At 55.9% G+C, this 21,089-nt stretch overlaps 1 protein-coding gene across 2 annotated transcripts; it reads left to right on the forward strand.

The window, feature by feature from the left end:
• Positions 1 to 5,407: 5,407 nt before the first annotated feature.
• PRX (periaxin) lies at positions 5,408 to 20,404 on the forward strand. 2 transcript variants are annotated; one of them, XM_027515803.1, is made up of 7 exons: positions 5,408 to 5,467; positions 9,538 to 9,581; positions 9,665 to 9,763; positions 9,899 to 10,027; positions 12,301 to 12,457; positions 15,720 to 15,916; positions 16,524 to 20,404. In XM_027515803.1, exons 4-7 carry the CDS (start codon positions 10,001 to 10,003, stop codon positions 20,190 to 20,192), a joined length of 4,050 nt encoding a protein of 1,349 aa, XP_027371604.1. In that variant the 5' UTR covers positions 5,408 to 5,467; positions 9,538 to 9,581; positions 9,665 to 9,763; positions 9,899 to 10,000; the 3' UTR covers positions 20,193 to 20,404. The 2 variants fall into 2 exon arrangements, with proteins under 2 accessions (XP_027371604.1, XP_027371603.1); XM_027515802.1 differs by lacking the exon at positions 5,408 to 5,467 and having other exon boundaries at positions 7,606 to 9,581.
• The last annotated feature ends 685 nt before the right edge of the window (positions 20,405 to 21,089 follow it).

Consider the following 21,089-nt stretch of genomic DNA (forward strand, 5'->3'; position numbering starts at 1 on the left):
GGTCAGTGATGAGAAAGGTATAAGGGACTTGTGTTCTTCTTGCTCTTGCATTGTTTCAGAAACAGTCATAGGCTGGCATCAGGTAGCCCAGTAATTGGATCTGGCAGGCGGGTCAGGTCCACTGTCTTTTATGTGTGGCATTCTCTATATAATGCAAAAAGAGAAAAAACTATGAGGGGTCGTCTGTGAAGAGAGTGCTGTAAAGGTGAGCACCAGATACAGAGTATAATTAGCACAGAGTCAAAGGATAATAGTTGCAAAATGTAGCTCCTGCCAAGTTAGGGGGCAGAAAAGCAAACTTAGTTACAGAATACAGATTAGAACAGTTACAGTAAAAACTAGGAGTGATCAGGCCTGCTTATTGTTCTCTTTATCTTTGTTCTAAGGAAAGAAGAGAAGCACTCATTCCCCCTTTTTTTCCTTTTCACTGCAACACTTCCAATGCAGGGGACACAGGTTTGTGCCCTGGTTGGGGAACTAAGATTACACATGCTGTGAGATGCAGTCAAAATTAAAAAAAAAAAAAAATGGATTGTGTTAAAAGCCAGGCCACATATCTTTTGCCATTCTGTGGCTGTGTGACCCTAGGCAAGGTACTCAACTTCTCTGGGCCTCAGAGTCCTCATCTGTAAGCTGGGACAGTAAGTGTGGCCACCTCGAAGGGCTATTGTTCTGAGGGGAGAGTGTTCTAGGCAGAAGGATGCGCAAAGGTAAGGGAGTGAGGGACCCTACAACCTTTTCAGGGATCTGTAAGCTTCTGAGTTTGATTGGGAAGAAGGGGAAAGCAGTAAGGTAAGTGATGGAGCTGGAGGGGTTGGTAGGGACCAGGGCACACAGGCCCTGGCTGGGAGACTTTACTCTGAAGGTGCTAGGGTAAAGGAATCTAGGAATAAATGGATCTGTCTGGCTGCCTTGTGTACCAGGGGGTGGGAGGTGATACAGGAGGCCAGGAGCCGAGGGGAGGCCATAGAGGGACAGATCAGCCTTGGAGAAGGGAGGGGAGGGGAAGGCAGAGCTACCAGAGAGGACAGCCTGTAGGAGCAACGAGCTGCAGTGGAGGACGGGCCTAGGACAAGATCCAGGGCTCTAGCCTGGGAACCTGGGGCTACTCTACAATGGTGACCAGGTCTGGGGTTGACACTGAGGCCAGAGAGGGACACCCTGTGGGTGCAAGGGACTAGGGGGACACTCAGGGGCAGGTATCCAGGCAGCTGCCCCCCCCACTCAAACCCCGGGGACTGGAGATCAGTAGAGAGGGCAGGGGACAGGAGCAGGCATAAAGGATGGGGGTGAGGGAGGTAGTTTCCCTGAGCTGCACTGGGTGGGACCTGACTCCTGCATGGCTCAGATGGGTGGGGAGAGGGTGGTCCCTGAGCAGCGCCCTCCATGTCCTTCCCCAGCCCTGCAGGATGTCCTGTGTTTACGGAGGTGGCCTTGGCCGGAACTGGGACACTGGTGCCAGCCCCTGAACTCAACTTCCCATGGCCACCCCACCCCACTCCCCAGGGGGAAGGAAAGGCAAGAGACAGAGAAAGAGAGACACAGAGAGAGTGAGAAGAGAGACACAGAGAGAGAGAGACAAGGAATGAGGACAGAGACAGAGACACATACAGAGACCTGTCACTCACCACAGAAAACTCACAGCAGGGACTTCCCTGGTGGGCCAGTGTAACCATCTGCTTTGCAGTGCAGGGGACGTGGGTTCGATCCCTGCTGGGGAAATTAAGATCCAACATGCCACAGAGCAACTAAGCCCATGCGCCCCAACTGCTGAGCCCACACGCTCTGGTGCCCATGTGCCGCATCAAAAGATCCCACATGCCACAACTGAGATGAAGATCCCACGTGCTTCAGAGTTTGATACTGAAACTCCAACTGAGAATCTTAACTTATTTACTTAAGCAACTGTAATATTTAGTGGAATATATGTAACTTTGTTCTGTATTTTCTGTCTCCTGTAAATGTATTATCATATTTTCATAATTTAAAAAAAAGATAAAAAGTAAAAAAAAGATCTCATATGCCTCAACTAAGATCAATTGCAGCCTAATAAATAGAGAAATATTAGAGAAAAAAAAAGCCTCCAGCAAACTAGGAAAGAAAGCTTTCTTTACCTGCTGAAGGGCAGTACAAAAACCATACAGCTAACGTTATATTTCATGACAGAGGACTGTGCTTATCTCAAAATCGGGGATGAAGAAGGTTATCTGCCCTCCGAGACATGGAGAGGGACCGGATAGCCTCTGTCTGTCGGTAGAGTACCAGCTTCTCTGTCTGCCAGAGTAGCAAGCAGTGTTTTCTTCCTGGTTCTAGCCTGGCCTGTTGGTAGATTCTTTCCACCCTCAGTTATTAAAACAGCTCTGGCTTTGTCCCTCCTGCAGGTGCCCAGGCTGGGCGGGACAAAGTCTGAGGCCTTCCTCATGGCCCTGCTGACTGTGGCCCATCCCTCAGTTTCCCTTTGCTCTCACATTCACCGGTTTCTCAAAGGGGCCCTTTGCATGGGATGTTCCCTCTACCTGAAACCCACTTTCATGTATCCACCACCCGCAGCTTGGCATGAACTCCTATGTATCCTTCAGGTGCCAGCTCAAATGTTGCCACCTCCAAGAAGCCCTCCCTGCCCTTTCTGATAAGTATCAGAGTGTCAGATCCCTCTTACAGACCTGGATCTTTTTCTCAGAGCACTTAGCTTAGTGTGTAATTATACACTCGTTTCAATTATACACTGATTTAGTTGCTCACTTCTTTAGTGTCTGCCACCCTTGGATTGAGAGTCCCGTGAGGGCACAGTCACTGCTGTGTCCCCAGAATCGCCTAGCCCAGGGATGGATTGATTCAGAAGAAGTGTCTGCAAATAGCTGGTGAATAAATGTATAAATGAGAAGGAGATGCAGATGACAGGGCATATGTGACCATCGAGACACAGCCATGAACAAGGACATGGTTCTTGACTCCAGAGAATTTCCTATGTGTGAACCTCTGTCTGGATTCAGATCTTTTACACAGGCTATTCCCACTGCCCATAAAACTTTTCCACTCCCTCTTCTCTCTCTCTCTCCCTCTCTTTCTATTGTTTTTTTTGTTTTTTTTTTTTTGACCCCACTGCATAGCTTGAGGGATCCTAGTTTCCTGAACCAGAGATTGAACCCGTGCCCCCTGCAGTGTAAGCTCGGAGTCCTAACCACTGGGCAGCCAGGGAAGTCTCATACTGCCTCTTCTCTTGCCTAGATCCTATGGGTCACTCAGGTCTCAGCTCACATGTCCCCTCCTCCAGGGAGCCTTCCCTGACCGCCCTTCCTGGGCTGCAGCAGGTACACTGCCTGGGCTCCCCCAGCAAGGCTCTGATCTCTCTGTCTGCAATTGCCCCATCCCAACCCTGGCCACTCTGGGTCGGTCTTCCGGTTGGACTGTGAACCCTGTGAAAGCAGGCCCAGGCTATCTTGGTCACACTGTGTCCCCAGCACCATCCAGCCTCGGGCTGGGCACAAGACCAGGTGCTCGTTGACTGTTTGCTGACTTTGGATAAAGGACTGCTCCCTCTCTCCCTGCTGGTGCTTTGCCCGTGTTCCTCCTCCCTCCTGGAAGCTTCTTCCCTAACCTTTTACCTGGCTTCTTCCTCCTCAACCCTCCAGTTTGACCCCAGAAGTTGTGTCCTGAGCCTGCCCTCTGGGGTGAATTTAGGTCTGACAGTGTCTCCAGTGCCCAGCAAAGGGCCAGCCACCAAGGGCTTGTGAAGATTTATTGAATGAATGAATGAACCCATGAATGTTTGAATGAATCAATGAATGAACCCATGCATGTCTGAATGCATGAATGAATGAGAGAGAGAGAGCGTGCGCCTGAAATGGGGGTAGGTCTCCTTGAGCCCATCAGTAGCCCTGACCACACCATGCCTTCCAACTTTCCCGGGAGGAGGGTTCTAGCTGGGTTCCACCACACCCCAGCCTTTGGTGGCTGCCAGGCCTGGAAGGCATTTCCCAGAGCTCAGCACATTCCTGCCTTCCCCGGTGGCTGAGAGTGGGCAGGGGGCATTTCAGAGAGAAGGGAGGAGGCCCCTGGCATTCTGGGATACTGCCAGCCAGTCTCTGGTCCCTCAAGCCCCTCGGGAATGGGCCCCAACTGCTAAAGGTGGGGAGGGGGCTGCTGAGGGACCAGCTAAGCTGATGTGAAAGGTGAGGGTGCCCCCTCTGCTGAGGGCCTGGAGGCCGTGCCCGGGTGGACAATGGGCCAGAAGCTGCTGATGTGCATTTTGGGGGTAATCCCCAGCCTCAGCCCAGCCCCGGCCCCAGGCTCCGGCTCAGAGAGCCAGGAGCATCCGAGGCAGCAGCCGGGTGGGTGTGAGGGGCATGTGGGAATACCTATGCTCCCTGTGCCGCCCCCCGGGGTCTGGTGAGTCAGGGCCGGCTGGGGGCCGGGGGCCGGGGGATCAGGGTGAGGCCTGGTGGCCTTGGTTTGGGAGTTGGGCAGATGTGGGTTCAAATCCTGGTGCTACCTATTACCTGAAGTGGGTGACCTTGGGTGTCACTCCCCTCTCTGAGCCTCCTTGGCTGTTATATGAAGGGGACAGAGCATATTGCAGGGTCTTGGTGGTCCTGGAGAACTGTGGTTGGATCCCAGCTCCAGCACTTTCTGGATTTTTAACTAAAAACTGGGCCTTCATCTGCCTGTCTTGCATCCCTGATTCCAGGGGCCAAGCTTTGGGTGCCCAGCCCGGTACATGATAGATGTCCCCCCAAGTGGCAACTCCATTAAACAGAAAAGTGGGGCTCCCTGGGTCCAGTCTCACTCAAGCCAAAAATCCACTGACAAGTCTAGCTGGTCCCCTAATTTGTTTGAATAATACAAAATGCGTATAAGTAGCAGTCACTCCGTGCCAGGAGCTTTTGAAAGTTTTTTGTCTCTTTTCACTCATTTTATCTTCACAACAAACCCATAAGGCAGGCACTTCTGTGATCCTTGTTTTAGAGATGGAGAAACTGAGGTGCAGAAAGATGCCGTGACTTGCCAAAGATCACACAGCCAGGACACGGCTGAGCTGGGATTTGAACCCACATTAACTGGGAGAGAGAGTGGAAAGAGTTTATTTTTAGGGGCCCCAGGAACCAGCAGGGCCATGCCTGGGCCTGGAAGCCAGGGAATAGTGTTGGTAGGAGGCTAGTCTCCCATGGTACTAGCAACCTGTCAACCCCAGGATCAGGGCTCACAGTGGAGGTCTCAGCCCAGGCGAGGAAGAGCAGCTGTCTAGGCTTCTCCTCTGTGGCTCCCACCCCCTGGCGGGTAGATGTGGCTGGGAGAAGGGGATGTTTGTTTCCCCACCACCCACCCCCTGGTGATGTCATACCTCGGCAGCCAATGGCTGGGGTCTCCCCCTCCTCCCCCTCCCCATTCCTTTTCCCCCCCAGCCTGGGACCGGGACTGAGCAGACTGACCGGACCTGGGAGCTCTCGAGGTGTCTGGAGGCCTAGTGGTAAGAGATCAGCCAGCCAGTTCCCATCCTGGCCAAGCTAAGAAGCTGTGGGAATGAGACCCAGGATCCCGGGAGGGTCTGAGAGGGTGCCTGGAGCTCAGGAGGCTGCAAGGTGTAGGAGTTAAAGATACAGACTTTGAAACCAGACTCTGGGTTCAAATCCCAATGTTCTCTTCTTTCTCGCTGTGTCGCTTTGGGCAAGACACTGCATTCATTGTGCCTCTGCTTTCTCACCTCTAAAATGGGCTGATGGGACTTCCCCGGTGGTCCAGTCTTTCTGTGCTTCCACTGCAGGGGCACAGGTTCCATCCTCACTGGGGAAGTTTCACCTATCTCAAAGTGCAGCCAAGAAAAAGGCAGGGGGGCGGGGGGTGGGGGCTGATGGAAGCCACCTCACAGGGCTGACAGGAGAGTAAATGAATTGCTGCTTATAAAGAGCCGGGGGTGGGACAGGCTTTTTGGTCCCTGGAATAGAGCGCTGGGGAGGCAGTGCTGATCTTGTTGGTTGGAGCTGGTGCCCAAGCTGGATCTTGTCCCTCACCCAAAGTTCCTCTTTGGTAGGGGAGAAAGTGGGGCCACTGTGGGCAAAGGCTGTATATGAGACACTAAGATACTCAGCCCCCTGCCTCCCACACACAACTGCCTTCAGAGACTAGTTTCTATTACTTGAGCTCTTATACTGTATACTCCGAATATTCTAAGCACCTGCTGTTATCTCATAATTCCTCAAAGCCACTGTTACTGGCTCCATTTTACAGAGGAAGAAACTGAGGCCCTGAGAGGTGAAATTCAAACTTTGCCCAGTATTCAAACCAGAGGAGTGCTGGAGCTGGGCCTAAACGAGGCACCCAGAGGCCACTGCCAGAATACCTCCCTCTCCACATCACTAGATGGCCTCAGATGATATCTGGGGGCCTGGATGAGTCAGGTCAACCAACCCCCGCCCCCCCTCCGCCACGGCAGGTCACTCTGGTCTTCGGGGTGGCTGAGGCTGTGAGTGGGGAGAATTCTTAAGTGATGTTGGTGCCAGGCATGGGTGGGTGGAAGAAGGTACAGTGAGGCAAAGCTGGGGGCTTCCTCAGCAGGCCCAAAGCTCAGCTGAAGGGCTCAGGGTAAAAATGACACCCAGAAGGGCAGGAGTGACATCTTAAATGAGCATCTGAGTTGTGACTTCCCCAGGGAGGTGTTGTTAGGATTTAAGGAGCCCAGGCAGGAAAGAATCTTTGCACATAGTGAATGCTCAAGAAAGGGGATTCTCAGAATTCTGGAAGCTCAGGAATGGATCAGGGAAGTGCCGCAGGAGCTCAAGAAATCAGCAGTTAGCCTCTGGAGAGTACTGCCTAGCCTTGATTCCCCAGGGAAGCCCCATTAGAGCTTCCCCTAACACAGGTCAGGCCCGCCCCTGGGCACCTCCCTATCCCTCCTTCCCCTGCCTAGTGGGACAGCCAGAGCTGGGAACAGAGAGTGCCCGGGGTTGTGGGGTAGCTGGCTTGGGGGGGGGGCTTCCTTCCGAAGCTGCTCCCACCCAATCCCACCCCAGGAGCTGGGTACGTGGCTCAGGAAGGGCACAGTTGGGCTAAATATAACCTGGGCTGGGCTGCCGTCCCGGGCAGGGATGGAGAAACTGGTCACTCTCTCTCTTGCCCCCACCCTGGCTGGGTTTCCGGTGCCAGCTTCTGGGTGTGACCTTCTCTGGCTTGTCCTGGACAGGGCGCTTGTGGCCCTGGAGATCCTCCCCTCCGTCTCCATCTCCTGCGAGTACCAGGCTTCTCTCACCCACAGCTCAGGACACTACCTTGTATCAGGGACTAAGAGTTAGCTTTTCAGACCGGGGTTCAAGTCCCAACTCCATCACTGTGATATCCCACACATCTCTCTTTTTTTTTTTTGCCATGCCCCATGGCTTGTGAATGGGATTCCCTGATGGCTCAGTGGTAAAGAATCTGTCCACCAATGCAGGAGCTGCAGGAGACGCAGGTTCGATCCTTGAGTCAGGAAGATCCCCTGAAGGAGGAAATGGCAACCCACTCCAGTATTCTTGCCTGGAGAATCCCACGGATAGAGGAGCCTGTCGAGCTACTGTTCATGGGATTGCAAAGTTGGCTCCGTCTTAGCGACTAAACAACAACAACGTGGCTTGTGGGATCTTTGTTCCCTGACCAGGGATTGAACCTGGGCCCTGGCACTGGACTGCCAGGGAACTCCCTGTGATAGCCCATCTCTTAACCCTCATTTACTCATCAGTAAAATGGGGTACCATGAGGCCACAGCCATAAAGTGTCTGCCTGGCCCAGTGTTGGCACTGAGTCGCTCTAAAAACACGTTTCTGGCACCCTTGATCCCCTCTGCCAGCCCAACTTCTGCCTCAACTGTTTTGTTGCCTAGGCTTCCTCCAGTGCTCAGAGTCACCAGTGCAAGTTAAGGTGCAGAGTTGGGGGTCAAGGGCACAGGTCCTAGCTGAATGACCCCAGACAGGTCACTTTCCCTCTCTGAGCCCCAGTTTCCAACCCTAAAATAGCCTCCACATCCAGAGTGATTTCAAGGCCTAAGGCGGCCGGCATAAGGCCCAGTCTAGAGGAAATAACCCGGATGTGGGAGTCAAGCCTGCTGGGAGGGCCTGGGGGCTCACAGGGGAGGCCAGGGAAGGACATGGAGAGCCAGAGAGGAGCCTTCTGACACCGGGGGTTGTGGTGGCGGGGGGAAGACAACCAGTGGAGTGGGTACAGCTGGAGCATGAGGGGGTCTCTGTGTCCTCTGTCTCGGCCAGTGGTGGGCTATGAAGGGCCTTTGTGTGGCTGGGGGTGGGTGGGCAGGGGTGGAATGTGACTGAGCACAGCAGATGGGCCATTGTTTGAGGGAATGTGCCGCGTGAGGCCTGACCTTTCCCTGTGGAGTGGGGGTTGGTGGGTTGGCATGCCAGGTGGGGGCCAGGAGGACAAGGCTTGGAGGACGGACAGGATCAATCTCCCTTCCCCCAGGAGGGTCTGTCGGCGGAGACCCCAGCTCTGCCTCTTTCTCACTGGGCCATGTGACCTTGAATGAAGTTCTTGGCCTCTCTCGGGGGTTAGGGTTTTCTGCAGCGAGGTGGGAAGTGAAGGTCTTAGCCTAGGACTGGCAAAGAGTTACCACCCAGTGCCCATTAGTTATTAGCATCTGTAGAAGCAGCTGGAGCTTTCAGACAAGTTAGAAGTCCTGGCTAGGCCATCTGTGACTCAGGTGAGTAACTTTCCTCCTCCCAGTCTTAGACGTCTTCTCTGTAACAAGCTCAATAATTTTATTTTTTGGCCACACTCTTCAGCATGTGGGACCCAAGTTCTCTGGCCACGGATCAAACCTGTGCCCCCTGCATTGGAAGGGTGCGGTCTTAACCACTGAACCACCAGGGAAGTCCCATGCCCAATAACTGTATTGATCTCACCAGGGTGTTCTGAAGTCCACATACCCTGACCCCCGTGGGATATTCGAAACGAGATCAGGACCACAGGAGGTTCTTAGTGATAATCATGGCAAGTGCTTATGAAGTGCCTACCAGGTGCCCAGCACTGTATATTTACAAATACACGTGACGCTCTAACTAGCCCTGGGAGGTAGGTGCTCTCATTCTCCCCATTTTATAGATGGGGAAACTGAGGCACAGAGAGGTGAGCTGATTTGCCTACCTGGCAAGTAGAGGCAATGGTTTTACAGTGAATTTGGCCCCCTTGGTCAGCCGAGGTGGTTAACGTAGGGATGGTACTGTCAGAAAGGCCTAGGAGTCATTCCTGGCTATACTACTGCTTCCTGTCCAGCCACATCACCTTGGATAAAGGTTTTTGGAGCTTCAGGTTTCCCACCCGCACTTTGGGGACAGAGCACCCTTTCTTATCCCCAAGCCATGCAGCAGGCTATGGAATCTTAGTTCCCCAAAGAGGGACGAAAGCCTTGCCCCCTGCAGTGGAAGCGTGGAGTCCTAACCACTGGACTACCAGGGAACCCGTGGGGATAGACTAATGACAGAGTGCAGGAAGGGTCAGACACTCAGGAAATATCAGTAGGGTCAGCGACAGTAATGCTCACGTTATTCTTCTTAGAGCCCCGGACCCAGAAGGCTCAAGGAGCTGGAGGTGACCCTGAGGTGAGCACTGGCTGGTGCCACATGCCCCTCCCTGCCCTTTCCTGGCCTGCCTGGAGCCTCCTGACCTGGTATCTCCCTGGCAGGCAGCAAGACCCCAGAGGAAAGGCGCGAGCCCCGCAGACGACTGTGCGCCACCCCGGGCTGGGCTCCTGTTAGGAGGGGGTGCTTGTGCGCAGGCAGCGGTGAGAGGACATCTGGGATTGGGGCGGGGGGGCCCTTCTCCCCATCTCATACCCACCCTGACCTCTCCCTTTAAGCCCGGCCTTCTCCCCCATCTTCCCCTGGATGGCCTCAAGCCTGCACCCCTGACCCCACAGGCTCAGAGGCAGCTGCTCCATGCAGAACTGAAGCTGGTCCTGCAGCAGAAGGGAGAGAGGAAACCGGAGGAGCCGGGGGCCCAGGGGACTCCCAGCAGCGCCATGGAGGCCAGGAGCCGGAGTGCTGAGGTGAGTACCCTTCAAAGGGGACCTGTGGGGCCTTGGTGGGGGGCACTGAGTAGGGTGGCACTGAGGCACTTCTTGGCTTCTCTGTCTCAGTCTTCCCATCTATGAAATGGAGACAGCAACAGAGACTGTTATAGGTCACTGTGAGGGAAAGAGAAATTAACATTCGTGATGTGCTTAACACAGTACCTGACACAGACTAAGATTCCAAGAAGCTAATTCATTGAGCATGGTGGTGGTTTAGTCTCTAAGTAATGTCCAACTCTTGCAACCCCATGGACTGTAGTCCACCAGGCTCCTCTGTCCATGGGATTTCCTAGTCAAGAATACTGGAGTGGATTGCAATTCCCTTCTCCATGGGATCTTTCCGACCCAGGAATTGAACCCATGTCTCCTACATTGCAGGTGAATTCTTTACCGACTGAGCTACAAGGGATAGGATCATACTGGAATTCTGTTAATACTAAGCTAAAGAAAATAGAGTAGAAAGCCTCTTCATCAGAAGAGGCAGAATGGTGCAGGGGTTAAAGACATGGGCTTTGGACCTACAGGCTTACATCCCAGTCCTACCAGTTCAGCTGTACAACCCTGAACAGACGACCTGACCTTTCAAACCCTGTTTCACCATCGGTGAAATGGGGCAGTGGTCCCCATCTCTGAGGGTGCTGAGGACTCACACTCATGTCATTTGCCCAGGGCCTGGTACCTGGCCTCCCTGAACGTGAGCGGCTTTCACTGTCATGGAGACAGAGCATAGCACTGACTGCATCCTACTGGATGCCAAGCATACAGTGGGTCTCCTTTTATAGCAGCCAAGCTGAGGCTGAGGGGTGGCAGGCACGGGGTAACATGCACAGAGGTCCCTGCCTACAGGACAGCTTATGGGCTCTGAGGTCACACCCCCGAGGCTGAGGCCCCATCCCTGAACTGCCTGTGTAGCATCAGGCAGTCACTTCACTTCTCTGGACCTTTGTGTCCTACTCTGTCACTGCCCAAGCTGTGTGGAGGATGAAATGAGACACCACACATAAAATACTTGGCCCAGGGCCTAAGGATGGTGGTGATGGTCATGCTTTTCCCTGTTGCCCCTACCGCAACTCTTCCTACCCCTTCTCACCATGTTCTGCCCAGCGCTCTAGTCCCGGGGCCACTGCTGTGGAGCATCTGGGCAAATTTGCTTTCCCTTCTCCAAGTCCTGGGCTCAGTTCTGGGCTCAACGCCAGTCTGTGCCAGCCTCAAGACACTGCCCATTACAGCATCCCCTCACATCTCTGTTGCTTCAATCACAATCAGAGATTCCTTCCGTATACCCATGTCACCCAACTTTACAGGAGGGAAATGGGCCCAGAGAGGGCACAGTTCTCCTCTAGAGACACACAGCAGAGTGCATTCCTGGACGGGCTGTGAAACTGAGGTCTTTCACTGTCTCTTCTGGGAAGCCTGGATGTGGATCCCACAGTGCACTGCTGGGCCAGGGCCAGGTCAGCACCATTTACAGTAAATACCAGGCATGCCACGTCTGCCAGTCCACCCCTCATTACCCACGCACGGCCGCTCTTCACTAGATTCCCTCTCCAATGGGCGTTATGCAGGGCTTGGGGTCACAGAGTACACAATAGGACAGTCACACATATTCAAGCCTTCAAGGAGGCCAGGCCCACCCCCACCCCTTCATACCGCACCCTTTCTTCGGGACCCCATCCTCAATTCCACCCCTATTCTGCCGTTGTTAAAGCCCATCCCCATAATTCAAGCCCGTCCATAGACTACGGGTCCCTTCCGCGCCTCCACGGACACACTCTAGCCACACCCCTTGCCTATCTTTGGCCGCTCCTCTCCGGCCACTGTCCTTTATCCGGTCGCGCTCCAACCCCTAACCCCGCCTCCGAACTGACCACGCCCCCTTAGCAAACAGCCCCGCCCTCACTATCAGGCCCGCCTCTCAGGTGCAACACAGGTTCCCTCTGGCCTCCCCATCCCATCCCTCCTCTAGGATTCCGCCCCTCGCCCCGCCTCTCCCGACTGCGGCCTTCGGGGCTCCCCCAGGCCAGTGAGCCGGGAGACCCATTGAACTCTTCCGTGGGTCTCAGCGAGCCGCCCTCGCGCTCACTTAAAGGAGAGATGCCGGCGAGAGTGGGCCCACACGACCGGCTTGAGCCCCGCCTGGGCGCCTGTGCCCTGAGGACCCGGTTAAGAGCGGCTTTTAAGCGCGATGGCGGGCTCTGGGCGAGGTCCGGCCCCAGCGCGCCATGGCGACCCCTCGCCGCTCTCCACAGGAGCTGAGGAGGGCGGAGTTGGTGGAGATCATCGTGGAGACAGAGGCGCAGACCGGGGTCAGCGGCATCAACGTAGCGGGAGGCGGCAAGGAAGGAATCTTCGTCCGCGACCTGCGTGAGGACTCGCCAGCGGCCAGGAGCCTCAGCCTGCAGGAAGGTGGGCGGGGTGCGGGCATGGGGTGGGGCCTTCCTTCGGGGGCGGGAATCTGCCCTAGGCCCCGGGCCGGAAGGCGGGGTTAAGGGCTAGGGGCGGGGCTTTGTGTGTCTTGGTTTCGCGGTTGCTCAGATACCGGCTCTGGAGGTTCATTGTCTCCCAAATCTGCAGTTAACTATCTTGTGATCTTTCTTTTTTTTTTTTTATCTTGTGATCTTTCTGTGACTCGGTTTTCTCACCTCTAAAATGGGACTTACTCTAGTACATACCTCATAGGGTTATTATGTGGATTAAATGAGTCAGTATTTGAAAACAAAGCATGTAACTAAGTGGCATACGGTAAGCACTATATACGTGCTAGTTATAGTTTGGTTGTTGGGGCTGAAGAAAAGAGGCGGAGTTAACAACTTGGAGGGAGTGGCGATGAGAGCTTAGTAAGGGATATTTTAAGTAACATGGATGAAGTTGATTTATTCATGCAACAACTATTTACTGAGTGCCTTCTATTTCCAGATGTTATTCTGGGTGCTTGGGCTACTGCTGTGAACAAAACAGACAACACTCTCTGCGCCTATGAAGCTTACATTCTTCATGTGAGGAGAGACATGTTTAAGCAAAATCTGTGAAATACAGAGTACATTATATATACATAATTTATGGAAACATAATGTAAAATATTTAGTACATTAGAAGGCCATGTATGCTTATGGAAGCTAGGAAGGAAACTGCGTTTTTAAGTAGGATGAACCAGGAAGGGCAGAAAGGCCTGAAGGAGGTGAGGGAATGAGCTCTGTGGCCATCTGGAAAAGCATTCCAGGCAGAGAGAACCAGTGCAACTGCCCCAAGATGGGAGAGTGCCCGGTTTGTTGGAGGAACAGCAAGAAAGCCAGTGTGAATGGAGCAGAGTTAGTGAAGAGTAGAGTAAGAGATGAGGTCAGAGAGGTAAGAGAAGGGGTAGTTTTTCGAGGGCTTAATGGACCATGGGGAGGACTTTGATTTTTAATCGGAAGTTGTGAGTGAAGAAAGAACATGAATTAACCATATTGAAATGCTGTATTAGCAGTAGACTGTAGGGGGCAGGATGGGGAGCAGGGAAAAAGGCTCCCGTGATTATCCAGGTAAGAGATTGGTGATTTGTTGTTGTTCACTCGCCAGGGGAAGGGATAAACAGGGAGTTTGGAATCAACGTGTACACAGTGCTATATTTAAAATATTAACAGATAACCAAAAAGGATCTACTTTATAGTACAGGGAATTGACTCTTTGTGACCCCGTGGATATGAGAGCCAACTCATTGGAAAAGACCCTGATGCTGGGAAAGATTGAAGGGAAAAGGAGAAGGGGACGGCAGAGGATGAGATGGTTAGATAGCATCACTAACTCAGTGGACATGGATTTGAGCAAACTCTGGGAGTTAGTGGAGGACAGGGATTGGTGCTACTTGGGGCCAAAACAGTGTCATTGGAGGTGAAGACAAGGGTTTGGATTCTGGATATAATCTGAAGGAAGAGTCTTCTGGACTGGATATGGGATTGTTGGAAAGAGAGGGGTCAAGGATGCGTCCAGGAATTCTTAACCTGAGAATGGAGTTGGTAGCCCCACAAATGGGAAACCCTGGGGCTGGAGTGTGTTTGGAGAAAGACCAGGAGTACAGTTTGGACCTGTCAAATGAGAGCTGGACACCAAGGCGGAGATGTGAAGGGATATGTGAATCTAGGATGGATGTGGGGAGTGCTGGGCTGGAGAGACACAGTTGGGAGTTGTCAGTATATTTATGATCTTTAAACTCCTGAATCTGGGTGAGCTTCCCTAAGGGATAAGTAGTATGGAGAAGAGGAGAGGTCCAAGGCCTGAGCTGGCTCTCTGGGACTCTGTGTCTTTAAGAGGTCTGGGAGATGGGAGGAATCATCCCAGGAGGCTGAGAAGAAGCCCCCAGGGAGGTTCCAGAGGGTTGGGCACCCTGGAAGCCAAGCCGAGCAAGTAGATGAAAGAGAGAGAGTGAAGTTGGGTCTCAAGCAGGGGTTTAAGTGGATGAAGTCTGGGACTTGACTGCTGGACTTAGCAGCTACACAGAGGTCACTGTATGAGACCTTGAGAGACCAGTTCAAGGCTCTGAGAGGGGGGTGTCAAAAGTGTGATTGGAGAAGTGAAAATAACGCAGTCAGACAACTCCATGAATTGTGCTGTTAAAGTGAACAGATAAGTGGGGCAGAAGTTCCAGAAAGAGTGAGGTCAAGGCAACCTTTCTTAAAAAAAAAAAGTTATTTTTGGCTGTACTGAGTCTTCAGTGCTTTTTGAGGGCTTTTTCTAGTTGCGGCAGCTGTGGGCTACTCTTCACTGCAGTATGTGGGCCTCTAGTTGCAGTGGCTTCTTCTGTTGCAAACACAGGCCATAGGCGCAAGGGTGTCGGTAGTTGCAGCACATGGACTCAGTAGTTGTGGCACAGGGGCTTAGTTGTTCCGAGCCTTGTGGAATCTTCCTGGACCAGGGATCGAACCCATGTCCCCTGCACTGGCAGGCCAATTCTTATCCACTGAGCCACCAGGGAAGTCCAAGACAACCTTTCTTATGGGAGAAAGAGTGATATGTTCTTTTCTGATGACAATATGTAGAAGAGAAGGACAAATTGATGATGATGTAGGGAGCAAGGGGAGAATTGCTGGAGTGTGTCCCTGAAAAGGTGGTGGAGAGATTGACCCGAGCTAGTAGTGGGGTTGGTTTATCCCTAGGACAGATGGAGAGTAGAGAAAATCGCCACAGGACCAGGGAGGGTGAGTAATTGGGTGGGGGCTTCTGGAAGTTTTCTTCTGACTGTTTCTCAGTAAAAGAAAGCAAAATCAGTGTTTGAAGTGTGAGGTTCCGGGAGGGGAGTAAAAGGGGAGAGTTGCGGCAAATGGGCTTGGATTTGCTCTGAGGGAGGCAGGGCTAAAGCCTAGGCCGTGGCTTTCTCTAAGTGTCAGAACCTCAAACAGGGAAGAACTTTGCGTCTCAGTATCCTGTGCTCTTGGAGAAGGGCATGGCAACCCACTCCAGCATTCTTGCCTGGAGAATCCCATGGACAGAGGAGCCTGGCAGGCCACAGTCCCGTAGGGTCGTAAAAAGTTGGACACAACTGAAGCGATCGAGCACGCTCTGCACGCGGGTATAGGCGGGGCCAAAAGTTTGGGCGGCGCCCGGCTGCAAGGGCTCCAGGGAAGTGGGCGGGACCAGGCCTGGGTGGGGCCGGACGATACCCACGCCCTGCCCACCTCCACCTGGCCTACAGGGGACCAGCTGCTGAGCGCTAGAGTGTTCTTCGAGAACTTCAAGTACGAGGACGCGCTCCGCCTGCTGCAATGCGCCGAGCCTTACAAGGTCTCCTTCTGCCTGAAGCGCACTGTACCCACCGGGGACCTGGCGCTACGGCCCGGGACCGTGGCCGGCTACGAGATCAAGGGCCCGCGGGCCAAGGTGGCCAAGCTGGTACGCGTGCTTAGCCCGGCCCCGGCCCTGGACTGCCCCAGCGATCCTGTCTCTGCGCCGTGAGCCCCACTGCCCCACACCCGTGGGCCAGCCTTGCCCTCTGTCTCATCACTAACCCAGCGCTAATCCCATCCACTGCCTCCTGTTCTCTGCCCCTAAACTCCTCCCTGGGGAGGGGGACCCACCCACCCAAACCAGGATCCTCACCCACCAGGGGTCCTGAACCAGAGAGGCCAGGTTCAGTCAAGCCGAAGGGTGGCTCACTTACTGCTGAGTGACCCTTGAGGAACTTCTTTACCTCCTTGGGCCTCAGTTTCCCCATCTCTAAAGTGAGGGTATTGGGGAAAATGGTGGACGAGGAGCCAGAAGTCTTGGGTCACAGTTTATACACTCCTGGTGATGCATTGTAAGAGTCTAAATTAAAGTCTTTGCCTTCCTGGACAGTCATGGTGACATGACAGGCAGGAAGTGGGGATGGTGCTTTGGAGACAAGATGCTCCATCCAACACATACCCATCCTGGTGAAATGACTGCATGGGGCTTTCCCCCTGTCCACCCTAGGCCTCCCACTGTCCCACCGCCTCCTGCCTCTCTCCTCTCTCCCCAGAACATCCAGAGTCTGTCCCCTGTGAAGAAGAAGAAGATGGTGATGCCCGGGGCCCTGGGGGCCCCTGCAGACCTGGCCCCTGTTGACGTCGAATTCTCCTTTCCCAAGTTCTCCCGTCTGCGTCGAGGCCTCAAAGCCGAGGCTGTCGAGGGTCCTGTCCCAGCTGCCCCCACCCGCCGGCGCCTCCAGCTGCCTCGGCTGCGGGTCCGAGAAGTGGCCGAAGAGGCCCAGGTAGCCAGGCTGGCGGCCGCCGCTCCTCCCCCCCGGAAGGCCAAAGCAGAGGCCGAGGTGGCAGCAGGACCCCGTTTCACAGCTCCCCAGGTGGAGTTGGTTGGGCCCCGGCTGCCAGGTGCTGAGGTGGGTGTCCCCCAGGTCCCAGCCCCCAAGAGGGAGGCGGCCCCTGCCGTGGAGCCTGCAGCTGTAGGGATCCAGGTCCCCCAAGTGGAGCTGCCCTCCTTGCCCTCACTACCTGCTCTGCCCACACTTCCCTGCCTGGAGACCCGGGAAGGGGCTGTGGCAGTGACAGTGCCCACCCTGGACGTAGCAGCACCTACAGTGGGGGTGGACCTGGCCTTGCCTGGTGCAGAGGTGGAACCCCGAGAAGAGGTGCCCGAGGTGGCCCTGAAGATGCCCCGCCTCAGTTTCCCCCGCTTTGGGGCCCGAGCAAAGGAAGCTGCTGAGGCCAAGGTAAAGGGGCCCAAGCTTCGAATGCCCACCTTTGGGCTCTCTCTCCTGGAGCCCCGGCCTGCTGTCCCTGAAGCTCCCGAGAGCAAGCTGAAGCTGCCCACCATCAAGATTCCCTCCTTTGGCATTGGGGTCTCGCCGCCAGAGGTCAAGGTGCCCAAGGGGCCTGAGGTGAAGCCCCCCAAGGTCCCAGAGGTCAAGCTCCCCAAAATGCCTGAGCCAGTCCTTCCAGAGGTGCGACTCCCAGAGGTGGAGCTCCCGAAGGTGTCAGAGATGAAGCTTCCGAAGGTGCCAGAGATGGCCGTGCCCGAGGTGAGACTTCCAGAGGTGCAGCTGCCAAAAGTCCCCGAGATGAAACTCCCTGAAGTGAAGCTCCCAAAGGTGCCGGAGATGGCCGTGCCTGAAGTGCATCTCCCAGAAGTACAGCTGCCGAAAGTCCCCGAGATGAAACTCCCTGAAGTGAAGCTCCCAAAGGTGCCGGAGATGGCCGTGCCAGAAGTGCGTCTTCCAGAAGTGCAGCTGCCGAAAGTCCCAGAGATGAAGCTGCCGAAGGTGCCCGAGATGAAATGCCCGGAAATGAAACTCCCGAAGGTGCCAGAGATGGCCGTGCCGGAAGTGCGACTCCCAGAGGTGCAGTTGCCGAAAGTCCCCGAGGTGAAACTCCCCGAGGTGAAACTCCCCGAGGTGAAGCTCCCTAAGGTGCCAGAAATGGCTGTGCCAGAAGTGCATCTCCCAGAGGTGCAGCTGCCAAAAGTCTCGGAGATGAAGGTCCCTGACGTCAAGCTCCCCGAAGTGAAGCTCCCGGAGATAAAACTCCCCAAGGTGCCGGAAATGGTTGTGCCGGACGTCCACCTCCCACAAGTGCATCTGCCAAAGGTGTCAGAGATGCGGCTGCCAGAAGTCCAGGCGCCCAAGGTCCCGGAGGTGCATCTGCCGAAGGCACCAGAAGTGAAGCTACCCAAGGCTCCAGAGGCGCAGCTAAAAGCTGCCAGGGTAGAGGAGGCGGAGGGCATGGACTTTGGCTTCAAGATGCCCAAGATGACCTTGCCCAAGCTAGGGAGGGCGGAGTCCCCATCTCAGGGCAAGCCGGGTGAGGCAGGCGCTGAGGTCTCAGGGAAGCTGGTGACACTTCCCTGTCTGCAGCCAGAGGTGGGCAGCGAGGCTCGTGTGGGTGTCCCCCGTCTCACACTGCCCTCGGTGGAGCTAGACCTGCCGGGGGCCCTGGGCCTGGAGGGGCAGGCCGCGGCCGCCGAAGTGGGCAAAGGGGAGCAGGCAGAAGCAGCTGGAGTCGGGGAAGTTGCCTTCCGGTTGCCTTCCGTGGAGATCGTCACCCCACAGCTGCCCACACTGGACGAAGGGCAGGCAGAGGTGACAGAGGCGAAAGTCAAGCTCTCCTCCAAGTTCTCCCTGCCCAAGTTTGGACTCTCGGGGCCAAAGGTGACCAAACCAGAGGCTGAGGGGGCAGGACGAGCTGCCAAGCTGAAGGTGTCCAAGTTCGCCATCTCACTCCCCAGGGCTCGGGTGGGGACCGAAGTGGAGGCCAAGGGTACAGAGGAAGCAGGTCTGCTGCCCGCCCTCGACCTGTCCATCCCGCAGCTAAGCCTGGATTCCCATCTGCCCACGGGCAAGGCAGAGGTGGCCGGGGCCGATATCAAGCTCAAGGGGCCCAAGTTTGGCCTGCCCAAGTTTGGGGTCAGGGGCCGGGACACTGAGGCAGGAGAACTAGTGCCAGGGGCGGCTGAGCTGGAGGGCAAGAGCAGGGGTTGGGATGGGAAGGTGAAGATGCCCAAGCTGAAGATGCCCTCCTTTGGGCTGGCTCGAGGGAAGGAAGCAGACATCTCAGGTGGGCAAGTCAGCCCCGGGGAAAAGCCAGAGTCCACAGCTGTGCAACTTAAGATCCCCGAGGTGGAACTGGTTACTCTGGGGGCCCAGGAGGAGGGGCGGGTAGAGGAGGAGGCAGCTGGCAGCCGAGGACGGCTCGCAGGCCTGCAAGTGTCCCCAGCCAAGCAGGTGGGCACTGAGGCCCAGGACGGGGGGCTGAGGATGCCGCTGGGCATCTCCCTGCCCCAGGTGGAGCTCACCGGCTTTAGGGAGGCCACCCCGGGCCAGCAGGCTGAGAGTTCGGCCCCTCCAGCAGAGGGCACAGCAGGCTACAGGGTCCACGTGCCTCAAGTGACCTTGGCTCTACCTGGAGCCCAGGCGGTGGGTGGCGAGCTGTTGGTGGGCGAGGGTGTCTTCAAGATGCCCTCCGTGACAGTGCCCCAGCTTGAGCTGGACGTGGGGCTGAGCCGAGAGGTGCAGGACGGGGAGGCTGCCACCAGTGAGGGTGGGCTGAAGCTGAAGGTGCCTACGCTGGGGGCTAGAGCTGGGGCTGGGGCTGAGGGGCCGAGCGACCAGTCCGCAGGGGCAGAGCGCACCTTCCATCTCTCCCTGCCCGACGTGGAGCTCTCCCCACCCGCCGTGGGCACCCACGCTGAGTACCAGGTGGCAGAGGGCGAGGGAGATGCCGGACACAAGCTCAAGGTGCGGCTGCCCCGGTTTGGCCTGGCACGGGCCAAGGAGGGGGCTGAGGAAGGTGAGAAGGCCAAGAGCCCGAAACTCAAGCTGCCCCACGTGGGCTTCAGCCAGAGCGAGGCGGTCAGTGGGGAAGGCTCCCCCAGCCCCGAGGAGGAGGACGTGGAGGGTGGTGGGGAAGGGGCCTCCGGGCGCCGAGGTCGCGTCCGAGTCCGCTTGCCCCGTGTGGGCCTGGCTGCCCCTTCCAAGGCCTCCCGGGGGCAGGAGGGCAAGGCGGCACCCAAATCTCCCAGCGGGGAGAAGTCACCCAAGTTCCGCTTCCCCCGGGTGTCCCTAAGCCCCAAGACCCGGGGTGGGAGCGGGGACCAGGACGAGGGTGGATTCCGGGTGCGACTGCCCAGCGTGGGGTTTTCCGAGACGGGCCCTCCAGGCCCCACAAGGATGGAGGGGGCTCAGGCTGCCGTCATCTGAAAACCCCTGAGCAGAGGGAGACCCCCGCCCCCGCCACCGTCTCATCTCCCCGCCCCCCCCCCCTTGTTCTGTGTGTGAGTTAACTAGCACTAACCCTCAGAAGGCTGGGAGGTGGGCGACTGACCAGGGCAGGGCCAGGGTGGCCGTGCCTGGCTCTTTGGCAGGAGTGCCTATGTCTTGCCAAGTCATGTGAATAAAATAATCCAGAGGTGGCTCTGTGTGGGGTCTCCTCTGTGTGCTCACATTGCAGGGGCAGAGTGCGGGGGGGTGGGGGGTGGGCCAGAGAAAGGGGTCCCTTGAGGTCTGGCCTGAAGGGGTCCTCTGTGCAGGGAGACAGCCCAGAGTCAGGAAGGCCTTGGTGTGGGCCTGGTGGGAGGGGGGCTGTCCTAGTCCTTCAAAATTCCCAGGGGCCTCTGAGCTGGGGAAGTGCCCCAGCAGAGCCCAGGGACCCCTGTGCTGGAGACTCCACGTGTCCTTTGGGGGCCCCTCCTGCCAGGACAACCCCAGGAGCCCTAAGGGTAGAAAATGCTCGCTGCCCGCTGCCCTCCGCTGGCCGCCTCCGCACCCTTACTCTCCCTTTCCGGCCTGGCTGGTTTGACTACTGGTCCACCCCTGCCCTACCCAGGGAGGCCTCTCCCGGCCCCCTCTCCAAGCTCCCGGGTTCAGAACCTCCACCCCATGACACCTTAGGACTAAGTCCCAGGATTGCCAGCCCATATTGGGGCTGGGCCTCGGCTCCCAGGGACCCCTCCCCACTCGGGATCTAAGCCCCCACCAGGGTCCCCATTTCACCGAGATGCCCCAGGTAAGCTGTCCAGGTGCGACTCTCCCGATGATGCCGCTATAACCGCCACTCTACTCTCGTCACGTCTCCACCCTCCCATTCTAGAGGAAGAA

The sequence above is a fragment of the Bos indicus x Bos taurus genome, chromosome 18 (assembly GCF_003369695.1).
Source record: "Bos indicus x Bos taurus breed Angus x Brahman F1 hybrid chromosome 18, Bos_hybrid_MaternalHap_v2.0, whole genome shotgun sequence".
Taxonomy (NCBI): Eukaryota; Metazoa; Chordata; class Mammalia; order Artiodactyla; family Bovidae; genus Bos; species Bos indicus x Bos taurus.

Excerpts from the sequence above, each read along its gene's own strand:
- PRX (XM_027515802.1), top strand. The coding sequence starts at position 9,516 with ATGCTCACGTTATTCTTCTTAGAGCCCCGGACCCAGAAGGCTCAAGGA. Across the intron at positions 9,582-9,664 it reads GAGCTGGAGGTGACCCTGAG|GCAGCAAGACCCCAGAGGAA; the intron begins GTGAGCACTGGC and ends TCTCCCTGGCAG. Across the intron at positions 15,917-16,523 it reads GGGCCAAGGTGGCCAAGCTG|AACATCCAGAGTCTGTCCCC; the intron begins GTACGCGTGCTT and ends CTCTCTCCCCAG.